General features: G+C 40.4%; 1 protein-coding gene across 4 annotated transcripts in view; it reads right to left on the reverse strand.

Moving 5' to 3' along the window:
• Positions 1–12,710, reverse strand: part of PLCB4 (phospholipase C beta 4) — a 156,388-nt gene that overhangs the window by 66,971 nt on the left and 76,707 nt on the right. For 2 of the 4 annotated variants that reach the window (XM_065893069.1, XM_065893067.1), the window contains exons 14-18: positions 12,263–12,347; positions 9,621–9,711; positions 7,562–7,657; positions 2,691–2,791; positions 532–567 (exon numbers count right to left, since the gene is read on the reverse strand). In XM_065893069.1, the coding sequence (XP_065749141.1) occupies positions 532–567; positions 2,691–2,791; positions 7,562–7,657; positions 9,621–9,711; positions 12,263–12,347 (409 nt within the window). The remainder of the gene's footprint in view (positions 1–531; positions 568–2,690; positions 2,792–7,561; positions 7,658–9,620; positions 9,712–12,262; positions 12,348–12,710) is intronic. The other 2 variants (XM_065893070.1, XM_065893068.1) reach the window with 1 other exon arrangement.

The following is a 12,710-nucleotide window of genomic DNA, read 5'->3' on the forward strand; positions in this document are numbered from 1 at the left end:
TACAATAAAATCAACACCGAATAATGTTAGATAAAACTCCTAGAATGTGTACAATGTGAACTGACAATTTTTCAGAATGTCAATATAGTCAGAACAAGATCCCCTTCCCATTTTACTATAATATGAATTTGTTGACCTGTAGGTCATTTTTATTTTAAAATTCAGTGTGTTGATGATTATGTACTCTTATTCTAGGAATGAAATCTCAAATTCCAACTACGAAATTGCCTAATTGCACTAAACACTTATTTTTAGGAAAATCATCTTATTTGCCTGTGCTCTGTTTTGTGATTTTATCAGGATATAATCATTTCATCACTGTGATTAATTCTTTCTTTTGAAGACTCATATGTAGATGCATTGAGCATGTAAATATTATACCTATAATACCTATAAACATTCTGATATTTCATGGGGCAGTGGGTGGGGGAAGATAGAGTAACAACACTTAGTACAAAATGCTCAATATTAGAGGCCCACGTACTGTGTCTTATAATGAAAACAAAATGTACAATGAAATTATTTTGTTACCTTTTTGTTGTTTTCATGTTCAAGGTCATCTGAAGCCTAAATTAGAGAAAGATAAAAATAATTTACCTCTCCAAAGGGCAAAATTCCAAATTTACTAGCCATACATATGTAGATATTTAAATAAATTCATGTACACTTGTTATTCTATTTATTTGTTAAGATGGGAAATTACTGGTAACATAAAGGCATAGATAAAGTGAGAACTGAGAAGATATCATGGCATAGCTCTCTTTCACATCATAAAAGCTCATCTTAATGCTTATCTCCCTTCTTTGTTGATAGTCTTTGCCTATTTTGATGCTTCCTTATGGTAATTTAGTACATGATTTAGTGATGGGGCTTGGGAAATAATCGATGTGGCCACCTCCTCTGGTATGTAAAGGGTCACTCTTCAGCTATTCAACACTCATGTCTTGTGTTGATAAAGGCAGCATAAAGGTAAGCACTGAGTCTTAGTAGGCATCTATTAGTCTGAAAGTAGCTGCAATTCTCTGTATTGGAGAAGGTAGGGGTAATGGCAGTATTCCCTTGGCTTTGTTCGGCAGACAAATTTGCTTCCATTTTCTTAGCACCCAAGGCATACACCTACCCGCATCTTCATCCTCTGTCTTAATGATCAAGTATCGCTGCTCCCATCAAAGACCACACCCTCACATCACCATAATCCCACGCACGTCCAGGAATTCATTTATCACTCCAGATTCATTCATCCTAAAAATAATACTCCCTGGACTCCTCGGGTTCCCTTTAGCCACCAGCTCCCCTTTGTAGCAAAACTGCCCAAAAGTGTAGTGTCTCCTCACTCACATCTATCTGCTACAAGGGTCCCAACCTCCGCACTGAGACTCCTTTTTTCAAGGTCGCCAATGACTTCTAGGCCAATGACTCTTGCATCTTCTTACTCAATCACTCAGTAGTATTAAAAAAATCAACCACTTTGCCAGGGGATAGCAGGTGGGGGAAATGAGATGTTGATCAAAGGGTACAAACTTCCAGTTATAAAAGGAATACGTTCCGGGGCGCTCACGTACAGCATGGTGACTACAGTTAGGAAGACTGTATTGTATACTCAAAAGGTGCTAAGAGAGCAGATCTCAAATGTTCTCAGTGCGTGCGCACACACACACACACACACACACACACACACACATCACTACCCCCCACACAAAGGTAATTATGTGAGGCTACACTGCCCCGTTTCTTTAAACTTTTTCAGTAGCTTCACATTTCACTTAAATTAACATTTGAGTTTCTCACCATGCCCCCCGTCACATCCTTCATCCTCCAGTTCCCACCTGCCTGTCTAATCTCATCTTGTTTCACTCGACCTCTCATTCAACCCACTCTGTTCACCCTGCCTTTGTTGTTGCTACTGCTGTGGTCCCTCTCTGGGCAAAGCAACACCTCTATTCCTGTGCATGGCCAGTTCCTCTTTATCCTTTGGGTTCTCATTTCCTTGTTTTATTCTCTCCGCCTCTTTTTTTCCATCTGAGCACTCACTCTTAGTTTTGTAATAGCACCTATCACAAATTGTAATCATATAAATGACGGTTTACTTGTTTGTTGTCTGTTTCCCACGCCCTTCCAATAAACTCCCATCAGCCTACCAGCTCCATGAGGGCAGAAGCCAAGTGTGTTTTGACCCTTCTGGGTTGTTATGGCCTAGAAAGTGCCTGGCACATAGTGGGTACACAGTTACTATTTTTTTGGCTGAATAGTTGGATGGATGGAAATATTTTTAGGCTTATTCTACATTACGAGGGAGATGAGATATCAACGAGTAGGACTGGTTTTCTAATGAGGGCTTGCTGGGGTGATCGGGGTCATTTTCCTGATGATTTGAATAGGTTAACCTTTGCTGCTGGGGTGCTGCTGTTTTCTCCCTGATCACCTATAATAATGCAATGAATGAAAACATCTGAAGGACATGGGCCGAAGAGGTAGGGGTCAGCACTGGGCATGACTAATGAGTCACTTAAATGTCCTTTCTAACTTAGTATTGTGCATGCCTCGGGTTCGGGTGTTGATTGTGGCCACCCAACTGAGAAGGGGAATTACAGCCTACTTATTCTCCTGTGGCTCTCACATTTCTGAAATGCTATAACTTACAGCTGCTACCTCTTGCAAGTCACGAAAGGAAAGGGAACCAAGACTCTGACCTTCTTAACACTATTGGCAATAGCTTCCTTGTGACCCAAGTCGTCTGCAGAAAGTTCATTTCCATATTTGTATTCAGGGTGAGCTTCTTCCTCTTGCTCAGCTGTGTGAAAGACAAAAGGAAAATCCATGAAGCCAACTTACCACCAAGGGGTCAGGCCTCCTCCATAATCTTGGGTAAAATATAAGCAGTTCTAGAGAGGAAGGAAGCTAAACAAAAATGGGAACATTTAAATAAGCAATTTTTTTTCAGATAAAACTCTCACTAAATTCTTACCTACTCAAGGTCAAGGAACATATCTTGTTACTTCTCCTGCATCTAGCATGACTTTTTAAATTGAGTATAGCTGATTTACATTGTGTTAGTTTCAGGTGTATAGCAAAATGATTCGTTTCATATATATATATATATTTTTTTTTTCTGATTATTTTCCATTATAGGTTATTACAAGATATCAGATATTGTTCTTGTGTTACACAGTAAATCATTGTTAGCATGGTTTTTACATGATTGGTGCTTAACAAATTTTTCTTAAGTGAATGATTACTTCCTTTCCAGTATACTAACCTTAAAAATTAAAGCCTCAAACACCTCAGGAAGAACTGTGACTCATAACAGGGTATTTTGATCCTCTATGACACCCAGAGGAAAAAAAAAAGATACAAGAGAAGGAAAGTACATTTTATAATTCTGAAAAAGAGTCAAAAATGTCCACTTGAATTTTATGGGCATAATAACTTGTGGCTGGGAGTGGTGTGATATAAAAAAGATAGAGCTTGGAAGGACTTTCTGCTCTCCTAAAGCATTTGCCAAATCTGGCTGCGGTTTAAAAGACTCTGAAATCATTCATTGGGCTCATGGTGGGAAGGGAGCAGGAAGTGGGTGCTAAGTCAAGCTGGTGACCCAGGAGCCTGGCCTGGCTATATAGGGAGGCACAGATGCCATCACCCGGCCCACCAGTCCAGGAAATTATAAGAACCCTGGTATCCACCCAAGGCTGTAGGAAAATTAGGCACATGCTGGTGTGAGATCTGTATTCCCATGATGCCCATCCTGCAGGGGCTCCCAGGAATTTGCCTAAAATCTAGCCAGAATCAGGAGACACCCACAGGCCACAGGACAAGGCCGACACAAATCCACACTGTCACTATACTGGGCATGAGGGACCTTGACTATTAAAAAAAAAAAAAATGAAAATATTTCTGAGGGAGGTGAACAGACCCATAAGAATTAGACATTTTTTGTTTTAAGTGTGTTTCAAAGGTGGAAAGGAGAATTCAAGAACAGGAGTAAATGAAAAACTTTCACCGATTCTAAGGTGCATTTTTTCCCCGCATTGTAATATATCTAATATGGCAATGTATCCTTTAATCGATGTCATTTTACGATTCACTGGAAGCAGTTTTCTTTCTTAGTCAATAAAATAGTAGTGCCTTTCAATGGACGGTGTCTTAAATTCAGAATTTTAGATTGCTTTTTGCACAGTGCTATTCCAGGGAAGGGATAAAGGGAAGGGAAACGAGTCAGACACCCTCCTCTTCCGGAACTGATATTCTGATGAGGGGGTATTCTGGAGGCAGATGATTCTTTTTTTAAGTAGGTCATATAGGCCTTGGGCAAGAAAAAAGGACTTGAGAAGCTGAAAGAGGTCTTAAAAGAATCTAGTCCAGTGTCTTCATTTAAAGGAAATAGATTCACAAATATGATTTGAATTGTCTGAGGTCACAGAGTTAGAATATGAACCTAGATTTCTCAGGCTTCTAGCCCAACGCTGTTAATGTGACACTGGGTTTTCATGACCTACAGTCTGTAACCAAGATTTTGAAACCTCCCACCATCACTACTGAATTTCAATTTTATATCTAGTCTAACCTGCTTAGCCAGATATAAACTACTTGAATTTCCAGGGGTATACCCCATAGAAGGGGGAGAGACTTAGTAACTGTTTTAAAAGGGTTGTATGACTAAAGGTTAGCATCTCCTGAGTGTGTATGTATGCATAGACACACCCACAACCACACACAATGTTGCTATTCTCCACTGTTTGTCTGAATCTACATCCAGCCTAATGACTGGGCACACACTTCCACTGACTGAGAGCCTTTTCTATTTTCTACAGCCTCCAGGCAGGCCTGCCCTCTTGAACTATGCTTGGTTTCCTCTTGCCTGCTGTGTTGAAGTATTTAAATGAGAGACTCTAGTCATTCAGGTATAGTAGGATCATACTGTGATAGCAGGGTAATTACAGCCAACTGGCTGACCAGAGCTGAAGTCAAGTATGACTGAGGAAACGTGAGACTCACATATGTAACTGGTATAGCAGAAACCTCTATAGCCTTAGAGAGAAATTCAGGTGCATATGAACCCATATATTTCTGTTAGAACAATCAAAATTTTATCTCAAACATTTTGGAATAACATGGGAATCACTAGAGGCAAATTTATTTTGTCTACAGGAATAATTAGCATTTGCATAAAAGTTGGGAAAGTACCCTTAAGGACAGTAAGTGGAATCCTGCTGACCCCTCATTTTAGATTAATGTGTGTGTGTTCAGGAAACTTCACATTTGTGACTCGCATCATTTATATATTTTTTCCTTTTTATAAAGAAAAATATTTTACCAATGATTTTGCATATTTATGTTCGCTTTATATTCCTATACATTAGAAGGACAATATTGTAAGGTACAGAAGGTCTTGACCCTGGAGTCAAGGCAATTCTGGGATTGAATCTTAGTAGCATTGCTCACCAGCTGTGGGATTGCATGTAACATATGTTACCACTCTAAGCTTCAGTTTCCTCATCTGAAAAATTAGTATAATAATACTTATTTCTTTGGCTGCATAAAGATTAGATGAGGAATTGATGTAAAGTACCTAATCTACAGTTGGTACAAAAATCATAGTTATTATTATTATGATTTTTCTTAATGTATTCCATTATTCTTCAGTTTGTTTTACTGGATTAGAGTATCTAGTAACACCTTACATGTGTATGATTATCATCTATGAAACTTAACCTAAGTTAAGGGACAGTTTTTATATAATACTCAGACTTTCAAATTTTAGAAGTGTTTTATTGATCTTTTGAAATACTGGGTTGGCCAAATTTCCATAGGATGTGATGGAAAAACCTGAACGAACTTCTTGGCCAACTCAGTATATTCCTTTCAAGATTTTATTCTTAAATCTTGTTTGGGTTTATTATTTGCGAAAACTGTGAAATAATATAACAAGCAATGTGGCAGACTGTACTTTCCAAAGACAGCTGCAATAATATCAGCTTCCCACTGATTCTTCTACAACGTGAGCTTGCCTCTCACCCACCCCTTGGAATGTGGGTGGGCCCTAACTAAGACTGCTTGGATGAATAAAATATAGAGGAAGTGATGATGTGCCAGTTCCAAGCACAGCTCTTAAACAGTTTAGCAGTTTCTGTTTTCTGCCTGTTGGAGCACTGGCTCTCAGGACGCTCTGTCAAGGATCTTGGCCACCATGCTGTGAAAAGCCCAAGCCACTTGGGGAGGCCACATGGGGGTGCTTGTGTCAGCTGAGCTCCCAAAAGCCAGCCAGCATCAACCGTCAGCCACGAGTGAGCCATCTCGAGACACCCGGCCCAGTGGAACCTTCAGATGACTCTAGCCCCTGATGTCATCTGCCGGCAACCGCATGAGAAACCAAAGGGAGAGCCCTCGACCTGAGCCCAGGTGACCCACAGAACTAGGAGGGATAATAATAAAGTGTTTTGGGGTGGTTTGTTACACAGTAATAGATAACCACAACAGGCATTGATTAAATACTGCCAGGTATCTCTGGCCTCCCAGACCCTCCCTGACGTATAAAACATATGGAAGTAAGTCATGTTCTCAGGCAACATAAATCATTCATAAAGTCTCTTCCATAGTCAGGAGTCTTTATTAAGGGGTTGTGAATACGATTCGTTGATTCTCACAGCTTTTAGGTTTTTACCTATAATGTCAAACTTTCCTAAAATCTACTCTTCTATTTCAGATGTTTATATGAAAAACAGAGTTTCTACAAATGTTTCTAAATTACTTAGCCCCAAGGCACTATCTAAATTCAAGGCACTAACCAATAGACACTCAATGCATGTCCAAACTATTCTGTTAATCAACTCTCATGTCATTTTGTTAATCAATTCTCATGATACATAATGAACAAATAGTTTTCTAAAAACATTCCAAACCTTTCAAATGACCCATGTAAAACCAAAGATTATGGTAGTGGCTATATGGCCAAAGTAAAAATAGAAGCTAATAACAAATATTAAAATATTTTGAGCAAGGCTGCCTTTGCAAAAAATATCTACCTATAAATACAGATATAGGCAATTCTGGTGAGCTGGTTATTTGAAGGAATTTGAACTTGAAAGTTTAATTCTGGCTTTGAGTTTCTAGTTCACTATAAGTGCACACAAACCAAGCATTTACTGAGGGTCTCTATCCAGGTTCCTTCCCTTTTAACTCGCCTTACTGCTGTCATCAGTAACAGCACTGATGTTCAGGTTTTGTTTATGGGAAAGAACTGCAGAAATGTTCTTTTTATTCCAAGCCCGGCCTTCTACAGCAAGCGCTTCAAGGATTCTCTGGCTGTGAGTTTCTGCTGAATAGCTGAATGCACAACAGGAAAGGAGATGACTAAGCTACTAAAATCTAGTGTGCAGGTAAATTCTAAGCCATACTATTTGGAAAAATACCCCAAAATAACAAAAGATTAAGGTTGGTACATGTACCTGACTATTAGGAATTAGAATGTTGTGTTATATAAAAGGGCCCACTGAGACAAATTCATGTTTTTCTTATTTTAAAAAGTATTTTTTTGTGATGTGTAAATTTAAAACATCCAACTCACCACTTTCTATTTCCTCTTCATTATCATCCTCTAAGATGCTCACTGGGGCAGCGGATTCTCCTGCTTCCATCATACTTTTCAAAGCTTCAAGCTGTTCTGTTATTAAAAATAAACAAGAAGGAGATGGAGACAGGTGTTGGATCACTTATAAAATAGGTTTGAAGATCAACATGGAGAAGGAAATGAAAAGGGAAGGGAAACCTATTGTCGAGGCTCCTGAGGCTCAGTCACGGCCACTGTCTCCCCAATCCTGGTGGCCTTGAGTGCTTAAGGCAAGTACAACAACCCTATTATCTATACACACTGAGCCACTATTGGAACATGAGGGAAATGCCCCATATCCTGGTCACCAGGTTGAGAAGTCACAGCTCAGTCCCTGTGAAGGATTTAAAGCTTGATAACAAAAGCCCAGAATTTGGAGCATCTGGCACAGAGCAAAGTTTATGGACTGTTATGGTGAAGTGACAGAATAGAGACTGAAAAAGCTTCAAGAAAAAATATTTTTCGATTATTAGTTGTGAACACATATAAAAGATGTCTAACAGCCAGCATTAAGAACATTGTTGGGGGGCTTCTCTGGTGGCACCACCGTTAAGAATCTGCCTGCCAATGCAGGGGACACAGGTTTGAGCCCTGGTCCGGGAAGATCCCACATGCCGTGGAGCAGCTAGGCCCATGCGCCACAACTACTGAGCCCGCGTGCTGCAACTACTGAAGCCCACACACCTAGAGCCTGTGCTCCTCGACAAGAGAAGCCACCGCAATGAGAAGCCCACGCACTGCAATGAAGAATAGCCCCTGCTCGCTGCAACTAGAGAAAGCCCGAGTGCAACACCAAAGACCCAATGCAGCCAAAAAAAAAAAGAATATCGCTGGGAAACAGGCACTCTTCATATATTATAGTGAGGGTATAAACTGGTACAACTTTTCTGAAAGTCAGTATAACAAGATACATATGATATAAAATGTGTACATGCTTTGGCCAACCAACTCTAATTGTACCAAGGAGAAGGCTGCATGAATGTACAAAATGAACAGCCAGACATGTTTACCATTGTTGTTCTCATAGCAGTGAAAATCCATCAACTTGGATCTGTTTAAATTACACTATGTGCCACATAATAAATTCTGTATAGTGTTTCATACACTAGAATCAAAAAAAATTTTATACATAAGAATTAAAATTAGTACGTAAATTTATATCCTACTGGATATGAGTATACTTCATTGGTTGAATTAAAAATGACTAAAAATCAGTATATTTAACATGATCCCAGTTTTGTTAAAAATGCATGTATATGTTAAAAGTGTACGTGTGTACATGTGTCTCTAATACATGTATATGTGTGTAAAATATATAATTTAGTGCTATTTTATTATATTTTTCTTTGATGTTTTCATTTTTCTATAGCATTATTGCTTTTGCAATAAAAATAAACTGGAGCTAAAATAGTTAAAAATTTTAAATTTAGAATAACCAAGGGGAAAGCCACAATGCAATCATACCGATATTTGATGCTATTCATTCACTGAACTAAGAGATTTGTTGGAAGAAAATATTTTCAAAGAAAATGTTCTGGGAAAACACAGTGGGGGCAATGTCTAGATAAAATCATCTCCCCCCACCCCCCGACCACACACACATTCACACTCGTGTATTACCTAGGATCCCTAGATATGTATATATCACAGGGAAAAGTGCAAAGGGAAGCTTTTAAAGAAGGCTTTAGAGTGTATAAAATGATAAAGTGCTAGTTCCTTATATCTGACAAATTCTAAAATGCTTCTTTTGCTTTCTTCTCATCTTTCCTTGGGACTCCTCCAAATTCTGATCTATGAATATATGAATATGTTTTCCCACTGCAGGAAGGGGTTGATGTGGAACCTAAACTTGAATAACAATGTGGCAACTTTGCTCTGCACAGTATATAGAACATCACCACTAGACCTGCTTTCCCCCCAATCCGTGGTGTTAAAGTATATTTCATTCTAGATAGCTGAATTGTCTCAACATGCAAGATACGTACACTTCTGCCATAGATGAGCGTATTTGACTTACTTTTTTCAACCTCAGGTTTCAGCCGTTTATTTTTGATGAGTATTTTTCTTTTGAGGTCATTTGGGGATGGCAAAGGTCTGCCTGGTTCCAGCTAGAGACAAAGAGGAAAGGCTGAATTCACGACAGGGTTGTACTTCTCCCTTCTCATTCCCAGCCCAGAATGAGCAGAAGGCAAACCAACATCCACTAGATGGCAGTCTGCACAGTTTTACACTTTCATTCTGCAACCCAAACTAGCCTGAGCTTTGCCTTACACTAAGGCAGCAAATTTGGCCTCCACAGGGTCTCTAGAGCTTTGTGGAGCTACTCCACCTTCCCCAGGGAGTGGGGTCTGACCTACAGTGGCCTTGGGGGAAGGGGTCCAGCTCAACCCCAGACCTTGCCCCCTTTAGGTACCTGGTAAAGTACAAGAGGTGATGGGGTCAGCTAGGGTCAGAGGTGCCCTCCCAGGCAAAGTCAAGAGGCTCCTGAGCCCCCCCAAGTGTTGGGCTGTACAGTAAGCTGGTCTGCTCAGTAGGGTGATCCATCTTCAATGCTTGGGATTGTGGCTTTGTGGGTTCAATAAGAGAATTAAGAAGGAAGTGGTCCTAATTATTGAAATCTGACCTCTACTATGGTTTCATTGGCTTGGATTAATGTCTGCAAAGGGGATGTTCCTTTATTTGATTACTTCTGATCCACAGAACTGTGTTGTATCCAGTCATCCATTCCCCATCCCCCCACCATCCATCTATATATCCACCTACCCTTCCACGTATCCACTCATTTTCCAAACTAATTTTTATACTATTTGTACATGCAAGGCACTGTGCCTTCCTATGTCAGTCCTGACTCAAATGAAACCCTCTGCCGAAATTCTGCTCCTTTTGGGAAGCCTGCTGTAACCAGTACAGTCCAAGTGATCTCTTCTGCACCTGGATATTGGCAATAAATATTCACCACACTAAAGGCCATCTGTTTTAGTTACGGTTTTACATTTGTATCCTGTGCCCTCCTTCCAGGACTGAAAGTTCTGTAGTTCAGATCTTAATCTCATTTATATTGCCTATACTTCCCATAATCTCTCATGTATGTGCACATCACAAAGAATGCAGAGATCGTTCCGTAAAAGCCAGCACCTTAGTCTAACAAAGAAAATAAAACAAACAAAGGGCCTAGGTAAAAAATAAAATAAAATAAAGCAGGCATGTTTCTTAGTTTAGGTTCCCTTAGAATCAGTCTGAGACAAAGAGGAAAGTACCAGTAATTTATCTGGGGGGCAGCTTCAGGGAACTCCAGCAGAGGAGTAGGAAAGTGAGAAAAAGAAGACAGGCAGCCATGAAGGGTGTGCTATCAGGCAAGTTGTCACTGTGGACGGGAGCATGATCCCACTGGGGAACTTCGGGGGGACAGTGGGGACCATGTGTCCGGAGTCATCCCGCCTGAGGAATGAGGGAACACGGGGTGGGGGTTGGTAATTCTCTGGTACTTCTGGCCTGACTTTCCTGTGTGCGCAGAGCTCCAGGGACCAGAGTGTCCCCCCAGCAGCAGCTGCAGGTGCTGGCGGTGGAGATCAGGCCAGTGTGCAGGGAAGCAGGAAGCACTGCCAGGATGTGGACGGGGCCCCTGCAGCCAAACTTCAGCAGGCTGAAAATATCCTCCTATATCTTTTTTCAGTTCCCAAAGATGTACTTCTGCAAAACTCACTGTTAAACTACCTGATGTGTTCCCAGGTAGCACGGAGCACCTTCCCCCTTTAGTCATGGCGATGTTCTATTGGTGGTTCGGGCTACCGTGTTTGGGCCTATCAGCTTCTCATCAACAGTGGGGCAAAATATTTCACTACTGTAGAGTGTTTCATACTTTCTTTCACTCCAGTAGCTTTCTTGTTACTCCCAACATCTTGGGAGAGTGGATCTTAACCACTTGGGGGTTATGGATCCTGGTAAAAATCTGATGAACTCTCTGGAATGACTGTATACAAAACAGCAAACTGTATGCAGTTAGAATGAGTTCACAGACCCCACAAAGCCTATCTATGGGGAACAGGTTAAAAATTCTTTGTTTGATGAAGGAATTAGTAGGTGTAAAAATGAAGCTCGAAATCGTGCATATAACATTGCCCAAGAGTTTATTTTGGACTTAGGAGCTTGAACTTCCGGCTTCTGTGACTTGATCCAGGGAACTTCCCATAGCAGCAGGCTCCCATGGGTGCTGAAACCTGGCTGCACATTTGATTTACCTGGAGAGCACTTAAAAAACACTAGGATCTGGCTGAACTCGAATCAATTTCAGAATCTCTGAGTGGGGCTGTGGCAGAGGTATGTTTCACGGTTCCCCCAGGTGATTCTAACCTGTCACTGAACTTGACAATGATCACCAACTCTAGACTCCTGGCCAGTGTGCACTTTGTGAAATTTTAGGACAGAGGTCTCAGAAGCCATAGAGACCCCATGATCTTCTGAATAAAACTGAGCCAGATGTTTACTTTGTGCCTCTCTCTACACACCCCTCTGAAGCACAATGGAAGCTTCCCATACCAACGAATTCAAATACACATGAAGATCTTTAACATTAGTCCTCCAGAACTACTTGGCCCTTCAGAAATGAATTTCAAAACAAATCCATTCATGTTAGAAATATGGTTTGCTAAAAATACATACTGGATGTGATTCAAGGGCTTGTTTCAACAGGAGATCTCCAAATAGATCTTCGCAATATTTGGACATCTTGTACTGTTGATATTTGCTAGAGGGAAAGAACCGACATTTGTAAATTCCAACATCCATTAACTGTCCAGAATAAGAATAAGAAACATCCATTCCTAGCGATTAAAAACTCCCACTCTGCAAAATGTTTGAGTGTCCTCTTGATGCTAATGGGTTAACTGGTGTAGTTTAAAAAGAAGTCGATTCTTCCCCCAAACTAAGAGTTGGTAAGCAGAGTAAAAAGTGTCTTTCAAGTTCATCAAGTCTGACTACAAACATACTGCCAAGTCTTCCAACCCAATGGAACACTGAGCACGGTGTCCTGCTCTCTGACCTTTTGTTTAGAGGAAGCATTTCTAAAACACATTAACATGACATTTTTTTTTTTTCTTTTTTGGAAGTG

Source organism: Phocoena phocoena, chromosome 15 (genome assembly GCF_963924675.1).
Source record: "Phocoena phocoena chromosome 15, mPhoPho1.1, whole genome shotgun sequence".
Classification (NCBI taxonomy): domain Eukaryota; kingdom Metazoa; phylum Chordata; class Mammalia; order Artiodactyla; family Phocoenidae; genus Phocoena; species Phocoena phocoena.